Genomic DNA, 22,966 nt, shown 5'->3' with positions numbered 1-22,966 from the left:
TATATTTGGTCAGTAATTTGGGCTAAGTTTTATTTCATGCTTTTATGCTTTCATTCCCCAGCAATAAGTTTGGGGAACATGCTAAGCACCGCAAACAATTATCTAAACCCCTGACAGACCGAATGCAAGTTTGGGTTCTACTCTTCCCAGCAGTGCAAACCCAGCATCTCCCCTTTGGCTCGTTGGGTACCTGCCAGTTCCCACATCCTACAAGGCAGGGCTGCTTTAGGGGTCAGCTGGATATCCTACTAGGCCTCTAGTGCCTAGGTTCCCTGTGCAGTCAATGGTGAAAAAGAGGAAACTATTCCATAAGGCACCTATCCCAATATAACATGAACCATATACATGTGATGAGTTACCCCCAGGTGCCCAGCACGCTGGTGACTGTAGGGGAATATGGCACAGAATGTGGAAGCAACCTTGGGATAGCAGAAGTCGGGCAAGCTTATTTTTTTTCTTACCACTTGGGAAAATTATCAATATGCAAAATCATGACTGGTAAGAAGAGCTAAACAGGTAACGATTATTCAATATTTCCTCACAATACAAGAATCAGGACAGGAAATAAGTCTAAAAATAAAGGGAAATGTTTTCCTACATTATTCTATTGTGAAACTCACTGCTATAGAACATTATGGAAGCAAACGCATAAATGGGCTCAAGAAAACGAGATGGCGTCATTGAAGAAAAAAAGACCTAAAGGTTACTGAAGATAAAATACACAGCCACAACTTTGTATCACATAGGCCATCAGACACAAAATGCCAGATGCTGGAAGATAAATAAAGGCCAAAACAAATCCACACTGCCACTGCATTTTTTCACTTGTACTTTCCCTCCCCCAAGACATAGTCACTAGTGACTGTAATGTCCATATGCAGACGATCTGCTTAATAAAGTAGTTTTCTATACTTACTTGCAACACTAGGTGGCAGGGAAAACATCTACCTCGTCTACAGCATCGAGAATCTTGAATGCACTCTCCCTTGACAATAGTTAAAGATTAGTGCAATGCAGCATCTCAGTTTCATACAACTGGATTTGCTTTGTGTCCTGACATAACCTGAAGCAACATTTTTTCAAGTAAAATATGTTAGTGGTGCCAGAATACAGGCTCATTCCTTCCCTGAGATACCTTGCTCTCTCATTTAAAAAGCTATTGCAAAATGTTTCTTCCTCTCCAGAAGCACTTCAAACAAACACAAAATTGAGTTAAAATCCTCATTGTCTTCACTTCCATAAAGACACAGCACCATAACATTTACCTCAAGCCTCTGTTGTTCTAAAAAGTCACTTTATTATTTAAAGCTTCACATCACTTGTGTGCTGCTTGTGAAAATACCAAAAAGGGGCAATAATGAAACAAGTTCTGCAACTCCGGCCGCTGCAAGGCAGGCAAGACAACGAAAAGGATTCTTCAGGCTATACTAATCCTCCTGCCAGTATGCTCTTTCCCTTCTGCAAATGGGAAAAACTTCAGGCTTGTTATATTTTACTCATGGTCTCCCACAAAATTTGAGAGGGGAAAGGTATGATCTTTCTTCACAAATGTGAGCTCCAAGTTTCAAAACAAATGTGTGTGTATATGTAAAGGACACCACCTCTGCACTGCAGCATAACTTGCCATTTTCCAAATTACAGACGTTTCCTAGAATCTTGCTAACGTTAAAAGTCAAAGTCTGACATTTGACTCCTACTTTGTTCACCTAATTCAAAGAAAAATGCAGGCAACTACTAGCATGGTTGGTTAACGCTCTCCCTTTAGAAGAGGAAAATCAGCACAGGATAGTCACTCTCATTCAGCTTTCTACTAGTTTCTCAGCTGTATAAAGCGATGCTGATGCCTTCCAGTACCTCTTTTAAAAATCTGCAGGAAAAAAAGCAAGGTCAGCACACTGCTTTTCAAGCAGTGACACACAAGAAGGAAGGTCAAGTAATTAAGCCACAGACTAGAATTTATACATAAAGGAGTCACTGAATGTGATGTTAGCTCACAAACAATTCACAGAAAGGCACTAAACTGGATTTTGATTTTCACAGTGTTTGGTAACTGTAAAGTTTGTTCCATTTCTGAAAAATAAGTTAATACAAAATTTAAAAAAACACTGATGTGCAAGTCTGCTGCATAGAAGGAGGTACATTTTCATACTTCAAAATAGTTTAAAACATTTGTACATAATGAACAGAAATTCTCTTTTATATAAAGAGTGTTTCTTTGCCAACAGCAGCTGTCAACTCCAAAACACAGAATTAAGACAAAAGAACCAGACAGTCTGAGTCACTGCCATTTGTGTCAAAAAAATTATGCCACCCTTTTCTACAGCTCATCATGCTTGTATGTAAATTCCCTTGCAGATATAAACCCATCACTGTCTTCATCTTCTTTATCAAAGATGTCTTCAACCAAAGCATCATGCTGAGTATCATTTACCACAGCTCCATGCTTTTCAAATTCTTTCTTCAAGTAAATTTTCACCTATTAGACAAAAGGTGAGAGTTAATGTTTTTAGCTTATGAAAGGATTGAGTACATAGCGTAAGAAAGGGTCACTATGTTCAGGATGGTGGCACTGGACAATAGATACCTTCCTTCCTGTGCCACAGCCAGAATAACACTTGTCCGACTGATTCTGCAGCCCCATGCAGCAATCAAAGACTCTTTAGTAATATAAGCAACAGTAAAACTAGCAAATCAGTTTCCGTACCTTTATGATATCTGACTGAAAACTGAGCCAGGAAAACTTGTCATTTGATGTCTATACAGTGAAGTATAAATAGCTGGGCAGAAGCTGTTACCTACCATGTTGTCAGAGACCCCAACAGTTTTTTACATCCTAACACTTCAACGAACCAGTTGATGTGAAGATTTGATGTGTCACCCCAAATATAAACAGAAATCAATCCACAATCTCAGCTTTGCTGCTCTAATTGGAACTACATTAATGAATCTTTATTTCACACTCTGGTATTTGTTAGGCTCATTAGTTACATTTCTAATACACAGACGTTGGACACACTGACACGGTCTGTCTGCTGCACGGTACAAAATATTAGTCTTTCGGGTCTAACAAACTGTACCAGCCCCAAATATAAAAGAACTCAATGGTTTACCCTAACTTCTCATGGACAACATTTGCATATCAAAAAAGCAGAAGACTGAAAATAAGAGGCAAACAGAAGGTGAATAATGCTGAATACATGTCCTTGAGACAGTGAATGCTATGAAACAGGACTGACCTACGGCAGAGGAATTTCAAATTCCAGTTTATTAGCAAATTAGCAACTAACTCCAAAAATCTCTGAATTCTGGTTTTATTTCTAAGATGTTTTACTTCATCCAAGTCTACCATAAGCACAGAGCACACATAGGTCACATACCTATGCCTCAGTTTACCAAAGCTACTTTTAAACTCCTAGTCCAGCAGTTCTGCTGGGATCTAAGGCTCAGTGTGGTGCAGCAGAGATGTAAATCCTTGGCTTAGTTTCTCTGGAAAAATCTACTACTAAGAAGTAAGGAAGTACACGAGCTGAAGCCATGCAGGAAAGGCAAAGCACAGACAGGATCTTAATTGTTGCGCCAGGAACAGTAGTTCAAGAGCATTCGGCAGGGAAGGTACCAACACAAACAGGCATAAAACTCCAAAGGCAAAGAAAGCAGAGACCTGGAAAGCAGCAACAGGGAAAGTCATCACCAGGGAAGAACAGAGACTCACCTTTCTCCACACAATTAATGACCACCTGGCCAACAATGACTTTTTGGGTGTCTTACTATTAATGATGAATATATCAGTTCAGTAGTTATGCTAAGAACTCATGAGTCCTAGCTACCCACACCTTGCATTACCCAATAATCACCTCATGCACTCTTAAATAGCATGTATCCTGCTGCACATAGTAGCAGCTAAAATCTAACTTGTCTTTAGATACTTGCCTAACAGCATCAAGTGAAGCTTATCTTTCCCTTTCTACTATCCCATGCTGGTAGGTTCACACGCAAGAAGGCTACCCAACTCACCTCTTGCTTGGATAGCTTCCAGTCATCGTTAAGGTCCATCTCTTGGAATGACTCATGAGACCGGGGTCCATTCCTAATTTCGAGAAGGTCAACGTTGAAAATCAGTGTGCTCTCAGGTGGAATTTTTCCTGCCCCAAATGGTAAATGGAGAACAGTTAAAAACAACTACATATTTAGTGCCATACAAAAGCCATTTGCAGCAGAGCAGTGTCCCAGTAATCCTACTACTTTTGAAGCATCCTGTAACTTCAACTAACAAAGATAAGTAACTGTAACAGTGATAACTACTTCAGACTGTAGCCTGGACCTTGAGCAGCCCTTACCACAAATATGCAACTTCGGATGCAACTAGTTTTGTTTGAGACTAGTACATGTTGATGTGAGCTCATATGCAGTAATCATCATCACAGGTTTACCAGAAAACGTTCTTGAATCTTTTTTTCACAGCCAGAGCCAGAGCAAATGGAAAACCGTGAAGGAGACATTACAGCTAGCCAGGTGACCAGTACCACAACATCCAGTCAAGACTGAAGGACAGGGTAGCAAGAAGGAAGGGCTCGGTCCTCTTGACACACTATAACCCCACCAGTCTCCAAGTTCCTCTCCATTGCCAATTGAGACCTTGTATCCACTATTCTGCCACAGGAAAAACTTCTTGCAGAGAAAGACACAAGGGCAGCAAAGCTGTCAGTATCCCGTATCTGTCTCTGGACTGCTGCACAAAGCACTGAGCTATTTCCAAACACAGCAGAAACTAAGTATATGAACCTGCTCAAAAGATAAGTGCTGGCATCATGATGCATCGTTTTGATGCAAGTGAACAGACTGATGACTTTCTAATAGTGCCAAAGATGACCTCTCCATGCCACCACCCCTCAAGAATTTTGATTTATCAGGCACTGACTTTTACAGTGACACGATATGCCTTCATGCTGTTGGCTAAAGCTACTGTCAAAGACCTTTAGCACAATACTTTGCTCCTTTATAGAAGTAAACAACCTATAGAAAGAGGTTGAATAGGACCAAATATATTTCTATATTGGATGATGGCATCCCAAAAAAATACTCCTGTGCTTGGAGAAGATAGGGAAAAAAAACTAATCCATGCCTACTCTTTTGGAGCTATGGTGTTAAATACACCCTGAGATGCAGAAACAAATGGGCTCGTAGATTTCTGGGATGCACAAATGTGCAAAAACTTCTGGAAATACAGGGCACAGTGGCCTGCTTAAAGTTTGCAACACAGGTAGTTTTTTGAATGTTACAGAAAAAGGCATCTGACTCATCATTCAAGTCAGACAGCAAGCAAGGTAGGAGGCTACTGAAATTATGTGCATTCAGAGGAAAGCATGAAGAAAGTGGACTAATTCTGCCTTCAAGGGCATTATTTGAAAATAGCAACATCATTATGCTCAAATACTTCAAAGTTTTCCTAAAGCAAGTAATTTCTTACAGCAGTTAGCAGTGCTTACTTGTTCAATCTTCTTGCAGTAAATACAGAGGTGAAGCTGGCAAGTCTTTTAAGAGCAAATGTAGTACTTTACATATTAACCAAGACAATTAGGCCTGTAATTACAACTTGAGTGCTACAACATTTAATATATTTTCATGGAAAAATTTACAGTTGTGCCCTGCATACAGCCAACTAGCTGACCACCACAAATTTCCTGTTCTCCACTAGAAACATGAACACTTTGAATACCATCTCTTAAACCACAAACCAAGGCTTCTAGAAAAATGTTTCAAAAGGAAAAAAAAAAGGAAGAAATAATTTGTTATAAGTTGCTAACCTATTATAAATTTGAATATTATGTATAGCTTTTGAGAATTTAGAACTAAAATGTAGAATTAGCTTGAACAGTAACTTTTAGGTAGCCTGTGCCTGGACCTTTATGCTTAAATAAGGGATTTTAGCATGGTTGCAGTTAGAAAGAATGGGAAAGAATGTGATTGTATCTAATTACGCCAGATAACAAGGACTAGCACAATGGTAAGAGAAAGAAGAACCAGCTAGGACCAAATGCAACCTCGAAGAGGTGCCCAAGGAGTCTAAGAGCATGAGAAATTAGAGTTGAAAAGTTCAGCTGTGAGGAAGATCTACAGCCTTCATCCAGAGACCCCTGAAGAAGACCCCCCAAGAGGGCAGAGCGCATGTAAATAAATTCCAAGAACTGATTACAATAGACACACATGTTCCAAGAAAAATAATGAGCATATGACGTTTCCCAGAATCTATATGAATATGTCTATTTAACCAGTATAAAAAGTCTTGTAACCAGCTTCAATAGTCACACGCACGTTAGGTGGAGCTATCCCCTGCATGCCCAGTGTCACACTAAAGAACACCTTACTTAATAATCAAATTGGCATTGATTATTGAGGCTGGCTTTTCATGGCATCAAAAGGATACTTTCAAGAAAAGAAGGAATGGAGTATGCTGCATATATGGAGTACTACTTAGCCTATGTTCAGCCCTACTCGCCAGAAGATACAGACATGCAAACAGCCTTAGATTAATGGGAAAGGACATTTATCTTTTCTGCTTTGAAGTCTTGCATTACCTTAGGTCATTTGTGATAACCATTGTCATGACAAAATATTTCTAACAATTGCCCCCTCCAAAGTTAACCAAAATAAATCCCATAAAGCAGAAAAGGTAACCTTCCTGCACCATTCAAGCTGTCACTCATTTAACTGCAAATTCCAGATCTGGCTCTCCCATTAAAAAAGGAATTTAGAAATATTTGAAAGGAAAATCCATAAACACCATCAGTAGTAGACAAAATAAATGGTGACTTTTCAGTGTATCAGCTAAGAATTGGTTAGGCAGCAGTACAGGGAGTTTCTTAGAGTTTGAAAAGAAAGCTGCAAGAATGAGGCTTGCACATGCACATTCATGAAGTACTACCACAAACACAGATGCAACAGCCAAAAAGCCAACTGTTACCTAAGCAACCACTTCCAGCTTGACTGCAAAAAGAAAGGGGGAGTAAAAAAAAGAAAAAAAAAAAGGCAGAGCACTGTCGAGCACAGCAGTAACAGAAAAGCCACTCAGAACATACAGCACAGCAGCTACCATAAATTCCTGGGTTTTTTTCCTGCATTCATCATGAACAGTTATTTCTGCAGAAAACAAATTTGTGAGAAAGAGCCCCTGACCGCACCATTTTTTCTTATTTGCTGTAATCAGCCTGGAAACCTTAAAAGCTTGCTGACCTCTTAAGCAGAGAATAACAGTAAGATACAGATACTAAAACCAATTAAAGAAAGGGAAGGACTTCAGGTGCTTTACCTTTCCCTTCTTTTCCATAAGCAAGGGCTGGTGGAATAGTTAGTTTCCGCTTTTCTCCCACACACATGTCCTTCAAACCTTTGTCCCAGCCTTTGATAGCTTCCCTTATGCCAAGCGTAAACCACATAGGATGACCATTATTATGCTTGTGACTGGAAAAGAACGGAATAAAATACTTAATATTTAGACAGCAAGTTCCATAAAAGCACACACAGCAGATGGAGCACTCTCACAGCATTGATATACAATTAAAAAACACCACTATTTTGGCACTTCTTAAATCGAAGACCAAGACTTGCGTGACAAGGCTCCTTAAGAAGCAGAAAGAAAAGAAAAACCATAATCTACATGGTGAGCTTATGACCAACTGAGCAACCTGGATCCCCACCTTCACTTCCCAGATCACCTATTTCCATTTTGAAACTGATCAGAATAGAAAGGCATTTCTACTTAAAAATCTACATTCAAGGTCATGCATATTCTTTGGTAAATTGTAAATCAAAAACCAGCTTGGTCATGATTACAATATACCTTATAACATGTTTAGGAGAATCAGCCACATCTCTTTTAAAAAAGCCATTAGAAAAAAAACCCTACACAACAGATAGTCCAGAAAAACAGAAACAAACACATGCAGAACATTAAAACAGGAAGACAAACCCCTTTTCCAATTAAATCAGGTGGTGCACCAGGACCACTGTCACTCTACTGAAAGACACGGGATTTTAAAAGCTCGATTTACTAGTCATGCAGGAACGATGCTTAACAAGAAAACAAAGCACTTACAGAAGTTAGTGAGCAGCAAAGACTTAGTGCCACTAGAACTCCTTTTAGAGGGGCAGGTTAACTACAAGAGAAAATTAGTGAGATTTTAGTTTAAATCATCTGCAAGAGCATTAACATGCAAAACTTTTTTTTTAAAATAGGTTCCACAAAAGTAGACTTCAGACACAGTCTACAAATACTTGAGTATTTTGCTGTCTCCTACAATTAACACTTAGTTGATGTTTTACAGGAAAGGCAACGTTAGCAAGTCGTTGTAAGCTCTTAGCAGACTCCCTTGAATTTCTGGCTCTTCATACTACTTGCATTGCTGTGGCTCTGGTATGTTGATTTGTCTGGTTGGGGGCAGGTAAAGAATTATGCCGTTTCAGTACTGAAAAGCTGTCATTATGCTCCCACTCGCAGAAGGATATATATAACTTTTTTTTTTTTCCTTAAATTAGAGGCAGCCCGCTACCTTATAAGTTTGCTTTAGAAACCAGACAAATTCCTGCATAGCAGAAGACATTAAGCCACTGTGATCATATACTGAAATCTGTGTCTAAATTACAGAAGAGGATGCATCCCCATCTTTTAACAAACACTGCATAGCTCTAATTTCTATGGACTAAGCAGAAAAGAAACCCTAAATATTTATTTTATAGCCTCAATTTGGTAAAGGGAAAAGAATGATAGAATGGTTGGAAGGGACCACGAAGGTCGTCTAGTCCAAACCCCCTGCAGTGAGCAGGGACATCCTCAACCAGATCAGGTTGCTCAAGAGTCTCATACAACCTGACCTTGAATGCTTCCAGAGATGGGGCATCTACTGCCTCTCTGGGCAACCCGTTGCAGTGTTTCACCACTTTCGGTGCAAAAAAATTCTTCCCAATATCTACTCTAAACTTCTCTTCCTTTACTATTAACCCTTGTCCGATTGCAACTGGCCCTGCTAAAGAGTTTTTCCCCGTCTTTCCTATAAGCCCCCTTTAAGTATTGAAAGGGCACAGTAAGGTCTCCTCAGAGTCTTCTCCAAGCTGAACAACCCCAGCTCTCTCAGCCTCTCTTCACACGGGAGGTGTTCCAGGCCTTTGATCATTTTGGCGGCCCTCCTCTGGACTTGCTCCAGCAGGTCCATGTCGCTCCTGTGCCGAGGGCTCCAGAGCTGGATACAGTATTCCAAGTGTGGTCTCACCACAGCAAAAGAGCAAAACCACCTTCCTTGAACTGCTGTCCACGCTTCTTTTGATGCAGCCCAGGATACAGTGGGCATAGGAGATAAGCTTTATTGTTGGGGTTCATCTCTGGGTCAGTGCGTCCTAAGCTGCCACTGTACAAAGGCAAACCAAACTTTCTGAAAAAGGTGCAGCGGAAAGGGTCCCACCGACAAGTTTGGGCAGCATTACTTAAGCTATTTTAGTTCAATAACAAATATAATCTAGTGCATGCTATGAACTTGCATGTTTTTGTTTCCTTGCATCCAGGTAAACCCAAGTTTTGGCAGGGAGGGGTAATTGTAAACATAAAATAACACACCACCTGCACTCAACAAAATGCTCCTCACAGAGCTACTTTGCAGATGGATTGTGGGCCACTATCAGGGGTCCAGATTCAGGAAAGCACTGCCAGAAGAGATCACCTATATTAAAATAAAGATATCTATAGACAAATATAAATAAATCTTAACTATGTGGGATATAATATAGATATCTCTTTATCTACAGAGTAGACTTCCATACACGTATATTTATAGCTCCGTGTATATATATATACATAAATACATATCTGCATAGATATCTCTCCATTTATGTGGATAAATATATATCTCCATACCTACATTTTCATATATATATATTCACATACATGTATCTCTCCCCATGTCCTTCTCCATGTCCATGTCTATATCCCTCTCCACGTCCCTCTCTGCATCCTTCCCCAAGTCTCTCCACATCCAGGTCTCTCCCCACATACACGTCCACGTCTGTCTCTCTACCTCTCCGTGTCTAGATCCCTCTCCATGTCCCTCCCCATGTCCACGTCTATCCTCATGTCTCTCCACGTCCATGTCCCGCCCCATGTCCGTGTCCATCTCTCTCTCTCGCTCCATGTCCACGTCTAGATCCCTCTCCACATCCCTCCCCATGTCCACATCCCTCCCCCTGTCTCTCCACGCCCATGTTCATGTGTCTCTCTCTACATATATCTCTCCATGCTCATGTCTAGATCCCTCTCCATGTCTCTCTCCACGTCCACGTCTCTCCCTCTTCCCCTCCATGTCTATGTCTAGGTCCCTCTCCATGTCTCTCCCTCCAAGTCGATGTCCAGGTCCCCATGTCCCTCCCCAGGGCCATACCCCTCTCCAGAGCCGCCTATGGAGCTACCCGCCCCCCGCCCCAGCCCCGTCCCCGCTTACGTGGAGTGGAACAAGGACCCGTCCCTCTCCAGGTACCCCTCGTAGTGAACCAGCAGCATGTCGCCCCACTTGCTCCTCCTGTGGCAGATGAAGGGCTTGTGCAGCACCTCCACCTTCACGTCGGCGGCGGGGATGAGCGCGGCGGCCGCGCAGCCCAGGGCCGCGCCCAGCAGGAGGGCCCGCAGCGCCGCCGCCATGGCCGGGCCCGCCTCACCGCGGCCGCGCCGCCATCCCGACACGGGGCGCGCCCGCGCGGCGACGTGGCACAGCCCCCGCCTCCCGACGGGGCGAGCCCGCCGCAGGCAGCCACCCACCGGCCCCGCCGCCGCCCAATCCGCTCCGGGAGGCTCACACGCCGGTCGGGCGGCGCCCTCACCGACCGCGCGTTCCCATTGGCTACGCTCCCCTCCTCCCCTCTCCCCTGTCTATCGTGCGGGTTGCGATTCTCGGAACGATTTGCGCTCCCGTAGCGCTGCGGCGCCGCTCTTCGCGCGCGCGGCTGCGGCGCGCTCTGCGCTAATAGCGTGACGGCGGGGGCCGGGCCGGGCGGCGTGACTCCGCCTATTAGGCGGAGCTCGCTGGGCCGCCGGCTCCCGTCCCCCCCCCCGCTTTCTCCTGTCCGTCACGTGGGTCGCGATTCTCGGAACGGTTTGCGCTGCCGTAGCGCCGCGGCGCCGCTCTCCGCGCGCGCGGCTGCGGCGCGCCCTGCGCTAGCGGCGTGGTTGGCGGGGGGCGGGCGGCGCCCCGCGATGGCCGAGGGTGCGGGCGGCGCGGCGGGGCGAGGGGGGCGGCGGGCGGCGTGAGTCCTCCGGCCGCCCCGCGTGGGCCGGCGGCCATGGAGGGGGTGCTGTACAAGTGGACCAACTACCTGAGCGGTGAGTTGCTGCCAGCGCTCAGCCTCCGCGCCCGGGGAAGCCGGGGGAAGCCGAGACCTGGGAGGAAAAAGCTGTTGGCGTTATATCGTGCTCGGAGGGTAAAAATGCGTGCGAAAAAAAGGGGTAAAAAAGGGCTGTCTCGTTAGTTTCAGGCCCAGATTTGATTTTTTGGGTGCCCTGTGCCATGGCGATACAAGAAGTAGTTACTATTACAAAAAGTAGAATATTTTTTATTTAAGCTAAAGTAAAGTTCCATCTAAGTCATTGTATTTCTTGAGAGTTAGACATAACGTCCCTCTGATAGCGTGTTTTCTTTCAGTGTTTTCTTTCAGACCGTGTTTTCCCAAGCTGTTCGTTCTTTAAAGACGATAAAGTCTTGTGTAAAGTATCATCTGCGCTGAACAGATGTGTGTTCGGTAATCGCTTGTGTTTGGAGTCTCTCCCTTTCTCAAATACAAGGTCGAGCAGAGAGCTGAAACCAGCTCCAACTTAGCAGGAGTTTTGACTGTTGTGAAGTTCACAACAACATTAGAATCAGTCCTTGGAAAGTCATAAATATGCCTAAGATTTCTGGGAAAATTTATACATGTCATGTATATGTGTCAAAATATACGTCGTGTATACATGTCAAAATTTATACGTGTAAGTGGGAAATCTGTTCTGTAATCAGCTTTTGTCTCGTTGCACATCACTGATGGAGTTCACTCCGTCTCGTGTCCCAGGTCTGATAAAGAGTGGTTACTTTCTAAAACTCCAAGTTTATTTGCTGGCATCTTCCGTATCAATGGGACACTTGACTCCAGTCGCAGACTGCAAGCAGCCAAGTGTGGCCAGGGGTTTCCTCAGCGGAGGTTAAAGGTGCTGGGGTCTGGGAGGCTGTGGAGGTGAGGAGCACCCTGTGCCACCCCTATTCCTGCCAGGTATCTGCTCTTGGATGCCTTGGAATTGGGGTGCTTTGTAATATGGGGCGTGTGGATGGGGTCTTGCCTGGCACAAACCTCCCTGCGGTTTGCTTTTGAAACAGTTTGGAAACTTGGTGGTCAGAGAAAAATAACCACGGCCTTGACATTGCCAGGTGCAAGTTTTGCTCGGGAGTGTAGGCAGGGAAGGGCTGCCTTCCTGCTTGGATTAATCTTGGAGGGGCTGGAACAGCTGCACCTCTCTGGTTAGCTGGGAAAGTGTAGGAAATCAAAATGGAACGGAGAAAAAGCTGAAGCATGAGTGATTCATTCATGTGGCAGGGGGATAAGTGGTGGGGGGGGAGTGGTGCATGAGGCTAGATTTATGGATGTGCTGGAAGACTGATGCAGCTTTTCCCCTTTAGGCAATAGGAGAAAGGAATCAAAAAATATCAGTTCTCAGTGAATAGGCATGGATTTGTTTTATTTTTAATTATTTATAAATACTCAGAACTCGAGCAGCGTTATTCTTCTTTTCCCCATAATGAAAACATCTATGGTTCAGTTGATCTAGAGTTTGTGTTTGTCATTCTTTGCATTGCTTAGATGCTGGGCGTATTCGAAACCCTTGTGCTTGCTTTTGTGCCATGAGATCTGGGGAGTGAGTATCTGTGGGAACCAGGGTGTATGTGGATGACTGGTGTTTGGCATTGTAGCGTTGTGTCTGAGTGTGGCTGTAGTAGGATCAGCTGGATTTGTCTTCTGTTTTGATGATAAGATGAAGACTGACAATCAGAAATATTCCTGTTTCATTGAAATTAAACTTTTTATTTTGCTAGCCACATTGAGATGTGCTTTTAACCAAATGACCCTTCATGAAGAAGGATGAGACTTTGCAAACCTCAACCTAAGCGAATGCCGACTGAAGGAATCTCTTTTCCTTAGATGTGTGAGACTTGCCCCAGCTGGAAACTAGATGAAATTTTATTCTTAATAGAGAGAAAATCAGTGATGGAGGATTGAAGCATCTTTATGATTTCTTTGCTGAAACTTGACTCTGCTAGTAATTATGGTGGTCAAGGTCACTCCATTCGATGCCCTTTCTCAGCTTGTAGAGAGTCTGTCTGGTGTCTGTTTCAGAACAGTAAATTTGCTGTTCTGAGAGTTAACTAGGCTTACATGTGCTTTCTTTTGGCATAAAATGAAGACTTCCTGCCCTGAAGCCATTAAGTTATAAATTTATGTGATGATGCAAAAAAAATGTCATGCTGGAATGTGATCTTTGTTGTAGCAGTAGCACAGAGCTGGGGAGTGAGAGACAGAAAAGCCTCCTTTCAGGGATTAAGAGGGTTCAACAGGTCATCCGAAACAGTATTTCTGTCAGTATTCTGCTTTTCCTCTTGCTCCAGATTAACTTGTGTGGTGTAAATGATGTATGCAGAAGGTCAGGAACATGTGTGTCATGTTTTGTGTGTTGGTGAATGCCTGTGTTACTAACATAGTGCTCATATGGACATACAGAGCCTGTATCTTACTCCCTTTCCTCCTCAGAATTAGAAACACAGAGAGAGGAGATTAGATATTCACCAAAGAATAAATCTAGCATGGTAGAAAAGGAGAACTGCTTTCCCTTTTTGCTGTGAGAGAGGAGCTAATGAAGCTTGTTTTGAATCTTTTCTGGAAATATGGGATTTATAACATCTTCTAGTGTTGCCATCGTAAGGTCAAGTCCACATCAACCTGTTTTACCCCCAGCTCCTGGTTGCAAATTACATGGTTATTGGCAGCAAGAACATTTCAGAAATAGGAAACAAGCTTGGCTTTCTGTGGGTAAAGGGCAAAGAAAGCACAGCAACTGGAAGATAGATTAGCGTACTTTACTGCTCAAATAAGTTATCTTGTTTTATTTATAAGTACTTGTTTGCTTTATAGAGATTAGGATAAATTGTATTAGTTTACTTTGTTTCTGCTTGGAGATAGGGTTTTTCCTCTGGTGTTGATCCTGTGCTCACCCTGTGGTTTTTGCATGCAGGGGTCCCAGGGCTGCCTCTGAAATCTCTGAGTTTAGAGAACAGAAATTTTAGTTTTTCTCTCCCCTAATGCAATGGCTACCAGACAGTGATTTCTCTATGTGAGATTTTTGTTTAAGTTCAAGTGAAGTGTGCCAACTTTGGATCAGATAAGCTAGACCTGCACGCATGCATATGAAAATCCACTGAGGATCTTGTGTTTGCGGTAAGTCTGTCCTGAGATTGCTCTTGTTTATGCTTCCCCCACTAAATTGCTTGAAATCTTAAGGGAGCAGGGAACTTTGTAAGCAGAATTATCGCTGCTGTATAGAGTGTGATAGCACTTTCTTTTCTTGGGCAAACATTTGATGCCTCTGCAAACTTTGAATTATTAATCCTCAAAACCCAGAGCTGGACGACTTAAATCACACAGGCATCCAAGTTGGCTTCAGCTGAGCCTACAGTCAAGGCGCATAATTTGATCTTAAAAAATTCCTAGACTACATTCTTTGCCAAAACTCTATCTAATCTTTGCATTGCTTGTTAAAGGTTGTGGAAGCTACGAATGATCTTATAGTGTGGATAAATGGAGTATTAACTCTCATTTCAGTACCGCTTATTGTAGTAAGCAATTGGGGTGTCAAAACCATCACCCTCTACCTTCCCTGTAGCTCCTCAGTCTGTTGTGCTGCTGCTACCTGTGGCCCTGGCTGAGCACAAAGAATTCTAGTGTGGACATCATCGTGGCCGGATCCTGGAGAAAGCAGAGAACAGAGGTAAACTGCCCGGGAATGCTGCTCTTTGCTGTTTGGAAACTGTCTCCCACAGGACTCTCTGACTGAACTAAAGCTGCATTTCACACTCTTTGTGAAGCATACGTTCTGATTAATCAAAGAAATTTCTTTAGTCTTGGGAGATTACCTTGTAAAAATAGTCTGCGATTTTCATTTCTCGCCAGGCTTATAGAATGAGTAAACTATCGCTTATCCACAGCGAGACAGAGTGTGGAGTTGGGGAATACTTTCCTTCAATGGTGTGTGTAAAAGCTTGGCACCTTCGGTTACTTTTTTTTGCTGGAATTCAATACAGTTCAGATCTTCAGTGTAAGGTGCAGTCTTACCTGGGGTTACTGGCCACAGGCAGGATTGCCGCTGACTCTGGAATAAGGTGGTACGTGCCAGCTCTTGGCTTGGGGATCCAGGGCAGCTTCAGTCATTAGAAAGCCAAATGCTGAATGCCTCCACTGACTTGCCTAGCATTCTTTGTGTGCTTTGTGAAGTGGCTTTGATCACGTTTCTTCAAAAAAAGCTACATTTTCCCTGTTATTCAAATATTCACTTCCTTAATTGTGCTAACTCTAACCTTAACTAATTAATCTTCCTTGAGGTGTGACACCCTCACATTCATGCTATCGCTAGTGACGCTGCATCATACCACATACCATAGATCGCTCTCCCCACCTTCCTGTCTGTAATCATCCCCTCTCATTTTATTGTTGTGCTCTGAATTCTTTTCAGTTTCAACTGAGATATCAAGAGCCAGCACCAAGCAGTGAATTTCAGCTTTCACACAAAACTTTAAATTGTCACTAATGATTCAGAATTGCTTGGGCTTGGAGGGAGAGCTCAAGAAAATGTGAAAGGGCATTATCTTTTATAGTTTGAATCTGGAGCCACAAGATACTGCTTAGAGTGGGTCTTTGTTTTGGGAGTTTAATTTGAGAAATCGTCTCTTTTAGGATGGGAGACGTACACTTCCAATTGATATCAAACTCTGGAAATAAGGTCCTCTGTTTCTAGAGAAAGTAATTGAAAATGTCACCCTTTGATAAACATTTGATTCTAAAAAGGTTTTGTTGATAGCTTTTTCTTTTTTTCTTTTTTTTTTTTTTTTAGCCTCTGGGTACAGTCTGAGTTCTATTTGTGTAAAATAAGAAGTCTGGCTTTTGTGGAGGTAGACCTAGACACCTAGACAGCTGAGATTTCTCTTGCCTACAGGGCAATGGTCTGCTCAGTACTACTGACCATAGCTGCTCTCGGGGACCAGGCATTGGTTTAGATGGATGACCAAGTCTCAGCCAGTCCTGCCTACATTTCTCGCCCAGGATGCTTCAGGGACTAGTTTGTTAATTCTCTTTGGATTTTGTGTAGTTACATTTGCGTGGTTTGACCTTCTTTTTCCCCTCTCTCTTCCCTTTCTTCTCTTTTTTCTTCACACATCAATCTTGCTTTTGTCGTACCTTTTTGAAACTGAATAATGGGCTCACAGCAGAGTTTGATGAGGCTGCAGGAGTGGCAGTGTCCCCTCTCTCCTCTGCAGGTGTCAGAGCGATGCTGCAGAGCCCGCCTGGCAGTGCAGTGTTCCCTGCCAGGTATGCTGCAGTACCGGTGCCTCTGCATTCAGTCCTGCACTGAAACAAATAAGTCATCTCAGGGAACGGCAGGGTAGGACAGAAACGAAAGGTGTGGTAGAATGATGGTGATGAGATAATATATTGTGTGTTTACATAAATGTATTGCGTGTCCTCAGTCTGGCCTTATCACCACCCCAGGGGTCATGGAGAGGAGCAGCTAGCTTGCTGGGGCTGGGAAGTGTAAACAGAGGAGGGCAGCTTCTGGGAGCTTTGAATGACTTGAGTTAGTGTGTCTGGGCAGTGGCCTGGATTACTGAACTTTTGCCTGGTTCACTTGCCATGATCCTCTCTCTGCCCTCCATCCTTTCACTGCGTCCTCTTCAGAAATGCCTGACGGCTGGTACATTGCACTCTCTGTGCCTTGGAAGGTCACTAGCATAAAATCGTTTGCAAACAAACACGAATGCCCTGTGATGGTAGGATGCTTTTTTAATACTGCTAGCACTGCACTAACAGTTGTGATTGAAAGGAAGGTGGATTTTACAGGACATCTGTGAGAAAAATCTTTTGGGAGAAGGTTATAAAGCTGTTATAAAGCTGGTTCCAGCTGTTGTTCTCAACTAGAAACACACGGCCGCATAAACTGAACTTGGTCTTGTGGAAGGTACACACTTTCAGTTGTTAAGAACTGGACTGTAAGATTTAGTGCATGCACTCAGTAGTCGAGGTCACAGGTGTGTTGGGATGTTGAAAACAACTGTTTCGTCCATTTGCATTGTAGGGATTTCTGTAGTTTTAATTCCCTAGGGGGATCCTCATCCATTGGACATTAGTGCGATAAGACCAGCAGTGGTCACTTCCAGGCCAGCATGAAACATTTCTGTTGTTGAGGTGAGGACGTGCAGGCAGCTCAGTGCAGAAGTCATTTTTTTCTCAGCATTGTCCAGGGCAGCTCAGCAGTCTTCTTTACATGCTGGAAAGAAGATCTCTTGACTTGATTCTGTGTTTCTGCTGTTAGATGCATCCTATAACTGGAAAATATGATTTTCCTCAGGACCAGAAAGCAGGTATTTTGTGGTCACAGTTATGTAAAGGAGAGGTGGATTTTATGGCCAACAGCTGCTACCTGTTAACAGCTGCTAACCAGGAACAGGCTGGGCTTCAGCAAAGGTGTGAATCTGATGGCATTTAGAAGCTTACATCAGCACTGGCAACTAGGGAAGGGCATATGTTGCATTTTCTGTTGCTTTATGCAAGACACAAGCACTGCCTTGGTCCTATTTGAGTGGAGTTTTTAGCAGCTCTTGTCCAGCTCTCAGTTGTTGACACACTGCTGGGTAGAAGCTGTGGTTCATCCCTTCCTGGGTGCTGGGAGATAGAGCAGTGGTAGGTGGTGGTGCGGTGAACACATGGCATAGCTTACTTTGGTCAGGGTGGGGTGAAAAGATGGATATTTCTTGTTGCTGCGAGACGTCTCTGGCTATCAGAGCAGCCACTCTGTGACTCTCTTGTGACCCTGCACAGGAAAGTAGGGATCTGCTCCTAATCTGCCACTGGTCTGTGGGCTGCAGCCAAGTCTTGGATCTTGCTTAGGATATTAGCAGTAGGGATGTGATCAAGGCTTTAATTCTTCCTATTAGGTTGATGTTACTGTAACATGAAAAATTCAGAATTATCTCCCATCCACACTTAGAATCTGAATTAAGGTCAAAGAGGTCCAAGGACTATCTATTGCATAAGTTTTATAGAAACTCATGTTGAAGCTCAAGAAATTAGTAAGCATAACGTATTACATAATACTAGTGAAAAGCAAGCAGTAATAAAAACCTGAGTGTCTGGCCTTTGTGCCTTTTAGAAATGCAACTGGAACTGGCATCTCTTAATTGCAGTTTGTTTTCCAGGTCATCAGTTTGGCTTCTTGAGTATGTAATTCTCCCAGATGGTTTGGCTTTGTGGATGTCTGACATGATCTACATGTCTTCAAATGTTTTTTTTCTTCAGGCTTGGCACATTGGAATGAATGCTGTCTGGAGTCTGAGTTGTGTAACACTACAGTTTGAATTATGTCCAAGTTTCAACTGTGTTATCAAGAAATGTCAAGTTTGTTCAGTGATAGCTGCATCCAGACTTCTTGAAGTGTAATAGTGCAAGTAGGTAGATTTTTCAGGCTGTGGAAACTTCTGGAGAAGACTGAATCCTTAGCAGGCACAGAGTGCTTAGTTATCTGTTTCTGTAGTGGACAATATTGGATATTCCAGGTACTGCAGGTACTAATTTTAAGTTCATACGGGAGTGCAATTTGTATTAGGACCTTAACTGGAGTCTATGAAGTTGTCTGGAATCTCTTCACTTTCTTCTATGGCTGAAACCATAAGCTACTACTCATTTTTATTGTGCTTTGCTTTTTATGGTCCTTTTGTGTATATATATATATCTTTCCTCAGCAAGGTCAATTTTTACTGTTAATGACTCTATGCCTCTAAAATGAGCTGTGGAAGTATGAGCTATATTTTGTCATGCCTGTGCACCACCAGCATAAGTGGAATTAGTAAATTCTTCTTCAAAGTTGTCTTAGTGCTGGCACCAGTAATACCTTGAAAGGTTCAGCTTTAACTTTCTATTATCAGGTGAAGTCTGAATGCTCAGTTCCAAAAATTGCAGTATTCCTAGAGCAATTTATGGGGAGAAAATAAGACTGAATAAATCCAAAACTTGTGTTCGTGGAAGTGTCTGAGTGTCTTTTTGCTACGTTGTTTTTTGTTGTGTGGTTTTTTTCCCCCTCTTCTATTCTTTGCTTGTCTGCTAATGTGAAGCTTCAGTAATTGAAGATTGTATCCCTGTTGCGCTGCCCGTGATTTGACAGCCAGATGCTATTTTTAGTTGGTTGTTTAGGATAACCTTCCCATGGCTGCTGACTCAGTGTCAGTGAGTACCAGGTGGTTAGTGCATCTTCTGATAAAGCCTCACTTGATTTTTCTTTCTTAATTGTTTTCTTTTTACAAAAATGTATTTTTATTAATGTAACAATTCAGTTGAAAATGCAAGGGGTCCTTGTTAACAGTTTCCTGTCATGGTCTTTTTAATACATATCTAATAAAGAAGAGTTAGGTTTTATAAAGGAAGACAAATAATTACTGCTTCCCCCTCAAAAAACACCCACCCAACCAAAAACCTCAACAAAAATATGTTGACTCATAACGTATTTTTAACCAGCCTGCAAAGCGATAGAGGCAGAGTGCTTTGTATGTTAGTTAATTGATTGCTCAGCCTTTGATTGATGGGATGCAATTTGCTTGAGCATCAGCTGCAGTTGTAAGCTGTAGGACCATGGCTGAAATTATTCATGTGCACCAGCAGGATCTCCAGACTGAATTAGAGGCTTGTATTGACTGTGGCGCCGTGCATTATTTAAAGGATTGTTTCTGTGCCATTGAGTGTCTGAAGCAATTAACCGCTTCTCTTTGCTGAACGATCATCTCCATTTTTTTGTGAGTTCCCATATCAACAGGGACTTTTAGGATAGTCTCTTTATTTTGATGGCAAAACAAATAAAAATCAATCTTGCTGGGTTTTTTAAATTCGTTCTCATTCTTGTGGTTTTTTTCCCTTCATAGAAAATATAGAAGTAGTATTGAGAATACTGTGGCATTTATGATGGTTTATATTTGTCTGCAAAATAGTGGAGGAGTTCTGAAAGAGTATGAAAAAGGATTTATGTTTAATTTGTTTTCCCCAAGGCTCAGTAGTCAACATATAGAGCAGGTTGGCCTGGGTGCTGTGGTACTTCTTGTTTTTAAAAACCCAACCAAACAAAAAAAACCCAAAGCACAGTCCTGCTATTAGCCTGTGGCTTTAGGGCTTTCTAACCCTAAACTGAGTTGCATTTGGCTTCAGCAGTAGCTTTAGCAATTGGTCCTTAGCTGATAAGGAGCAGTCATTCCTCCAAGAAGGTGCTGGTCTGAGCCCACCTTGGGCTCCAGCAGTGCCGTGCACCCCAGTGCAGCAGAACTGAGACCCCCCTACAAAAATACACGAGAGCCACATGGTCCACATGATCTTGTCAAAGTGTTTTCCTCAAAGGTGGTTTGCCAGCACAGTGTGGTGGATTTGGTATCCCACTCCCTTAGTCCTGACCAGGGAAGCCTGTTGTAGCTCAGTAATGAAAGCTTTCCTCCAGTGACGTTATTGCTTCATTTCTTCTGAAGTTAATGAGCTTGTAGTTTTTAATTAGACATACATGATGGCTGTCATGTCTTGTTTGTTTGTATCTTTTCATGCTGTTGTAGTACTCCAAAAGAAGAAAACAAAAGGCATAATTTACTTCTGAAGTCAGGCAACAGGGTTGACAAAAGGGTACCCAGAACTGCAGGTTTTGGTCTAGGCTGGTGTTTTGGTTGTTCTCTGAGAAGGTATCTGGAAGTGCAAGTCATGAATTCAAGATTACTTTTTATGTTGGCAGCACAGAAATGTCAAGAGCTATTGAGAACAGCTTCATTGAAAGATAGTCTTCAGAAATCAACACATCTGCCTCTGCCCCCTCTTTCCCTTGATTTCTAGGAGTTTCTTGCCCATTGCTTTTCAGGGCAGTTTGGCTAGCCCTCTTCGCAAGGAAGGAAGACGTGTAAGGCAGGACAGCTGGGTGGATTTTGGAAAGAGTGAAGAAGTGAGCTTAGGAGTGATGGAAGGATTGAAACGTGGTGGACTGAAAATGTAGTTTTGGAAGAGAGTGTAAGTCAGTGATGCCATGTTTCTGAAAACGAGATATGGCATCTCGGGAACATGCTGCTGCAGTCCAGCTACCTGCAGAAAGGACACATAGATGCCAGCAAGCAGGGGTTGTGGTGTGCACCATCCAGGCCTGTCCACAGATATTACTACTTCATAGGGTTTAATTTTCAAGCGTGAACTGAGAATCATTGGGGCCTTATTTGCGGCGTGTCCTGAATGAGAGAGATGGTGGAACTGTAGGGAGAGAAATAACTGAGAAATACAATTTTGTTTTTCAGGGTGGCAGCCTCGATGGTTTCTTCTCTGTGGTGGTATCCTGTCCTATTATGACTCTCAGGAAGATGCCTGGAAGGGTTGTAAGGGAAGCATCCAAATGGCTGTGTGTGAAATTCAAGGTAATCAAGAAACAGTAACACTCAGCTGCACAAAGTCACAAAGTTTGTCCAGTAATGTTGCATTCAAGATGATCTTTCAGATCACAAGAGCTATTTGATGGCATGATGTCTTTGATATGTATTTGTAGCAACTCAGTAGTTTGACCTATATGCCATTTTTTATTCTGTAGTAGTTTGAAAATGTGAAGAGAGCTGCAAGCCTCCAGTATAATGGGGATTATACATGCAGGTGCATCAGTGTTTTTTATGAGCTATATGGAACATCACCCAGGTTCAAAAGACTGTTCATAAGCAAAAAGCTGAAGCTAGAAATATGAAGAATAAACTTAAGTACTAGACCTGCTCACTTGTATCAGATTACTTACCATATCTTTGAGGTTTAGTTAGGGGCTGGAAACATGGAAAAGAGGCTTACTGGAAGACAGTGCCCTTTCCATAAAGACTCCCAGATGATACTGTGCTGACCACATAAAACGGCAACAGGGGAAGGTGGGGCCTGTAGGTTCTTTCATTACTGTTTGATCTGCCACCTAACATACCTGTTGGGATATTCAGTTACGCTGGGAATGGCTGAAGGACTATTCTAAAATCTATGTTGCTTCCAGTTCATCCTGCAGATAACACTCGAATGGATCTGATCATCCCAGGGGAACAATACTTCTATTTAAAGGCAAGAAATGCAGTTGAAAGGCAAAAGTGGCTGGTTGCGTTAGGAACTGCCAAAGCCTGTCTGACCGATAGCAGGACACAGAAGGAAAAAGGCAAGAATACCCTTTTGCTGACACATACTGTTTACTTTTTATTTTCCTATCCTTACCATAACAGACGTACACACATCCTTACCCTAACAGATGTACACACAAAGATGACAAAATCAGTACCTGAACTCTATCCAACCTGTGCTTTGGGTCTTTGGTGCTGCTAAAAGCCAAACCATATGGGAACTCTAGCTAGAAATCTCAGCTGTTAAGTCTGAGGGCAGATATTTGAAAACTTTGGCTTTTCTTTTAAATATACTACGTATAAATCATTAAAATTGTATGTTGGTGGGTTCTCTAAGTATAAGCAGTGAGTAACTCCTGGCTGCGAGTCCCTGGGATGCAGACTGTGCATGGAGGTAAGACCCCACCTTGTAGAAGAGTCTTAGTATGATGACCCAGCCCCTCCTACCAGTGGCTCTTGAACTCTGGAGTTCCTCAGTCCCTTTCCTTACATGTTCTACCTGG

The 22,966-nt window shown here is 42.8% G+C and overlaps 2 protein-coding genes across 2 annotated transcripts in view; one reads left to right on the top strand and one right to left on the bottom strand.

The window, feature by feature from the left end:
• Positions 1-1,240: 1,240 nt before the first annotated feature.
• On the bottom strand, positions 1,241-10,694 carry FKBP14 (FKBP prolyl isomerase 14). Its single transcript, XM_069860212.1, has 4 exons — positions 10,482-10,694; positions 7,307-7,458; positions 4,015-4,142; positions 1,241-2,476 (listed from the first exon to the last, which is right to left on the bottom strand). Exons 1-4 carry the CDS (start codon positions 10,676-10,678, stop codon positions 2,318-2,320), a joined length of 636 nt encoding a protein of 211 aa, XP_069716313.1. The 5' UTR covers positions 10,679-10,694; the 3' UTR covers positions 1,241-2,317.
• A 522-nt stretch (positions 10,695-11,216) lies between these two features.
• The window catches only part of PLEKHA8 (pleckstrin homology domain containing A8), a 28,405-nt gene continuing 16,655 nt past the window's right edge, over positions 11,217-22,966 (top strand). Inside the window, exons 1-3 of the mRNA XM_069860206.1 lie at positions 11,217-11,356; positions 21,624-21,740; positions 22,346-22,501. Of these exons, the coding sequence (XP_069716307.1) occupies positions 11,317-11,356; positions 21,624-21,740; positions 22,346-22,501 (313 nt within the window). The 5' untranslated portion in view covers positions 11,217-11,316. The remainder of the gene's footprint in view (positions 11,357-21,623; positions 21,741-22,345; positions 22,502-22,966) is intronic.

This window comes from Phaenicophaeus curvirostris, chromosome 6, assembly GCF_032191515.1.
Source record: "Phaenicophaeus curvirostris isolate KB17595 chromosome 6, BPBGC_Pcur_1.0, whole genome shotgun sequence".
In the NCBI taxonomy this organism is placed as follows: domain Eukaryota; kingdom Metazoa; phylum Chordata; class Aves; order Cuculiformes; family Cuculidae; genus Phaenicophaeus; species Phaenicophaeus curvirostris.
This window is presented reverse-complemented; position numbering and strand designations above follow the sequence as displayed.

Bases quoted from the DNA above. Each gene is read 5' to 3' on its own strand.
- FKBP14 (XM_069860212.1), bottom strand. From the start codon at position 10,678: ATGGCGGCGGCGCTGCGGGCCCTCCTGCTGGGCGCGGCCCTGGGCTGC. The intron at 7,459-10,481 runs GTAAGCGGGGAC...GTTCTTTTCCAG, and splicing joins GGGTCCTTGTTCCACTCCAC to TCACAAGCATAATAATGGTC. The intron at 4,143-7,306 runs GTAAAGCACCTG...CATTTGGGGCAG, and splicing joins TTATGGAAAAGAAGGGAAAG to GAAAAATTCCACCTGAGAGC.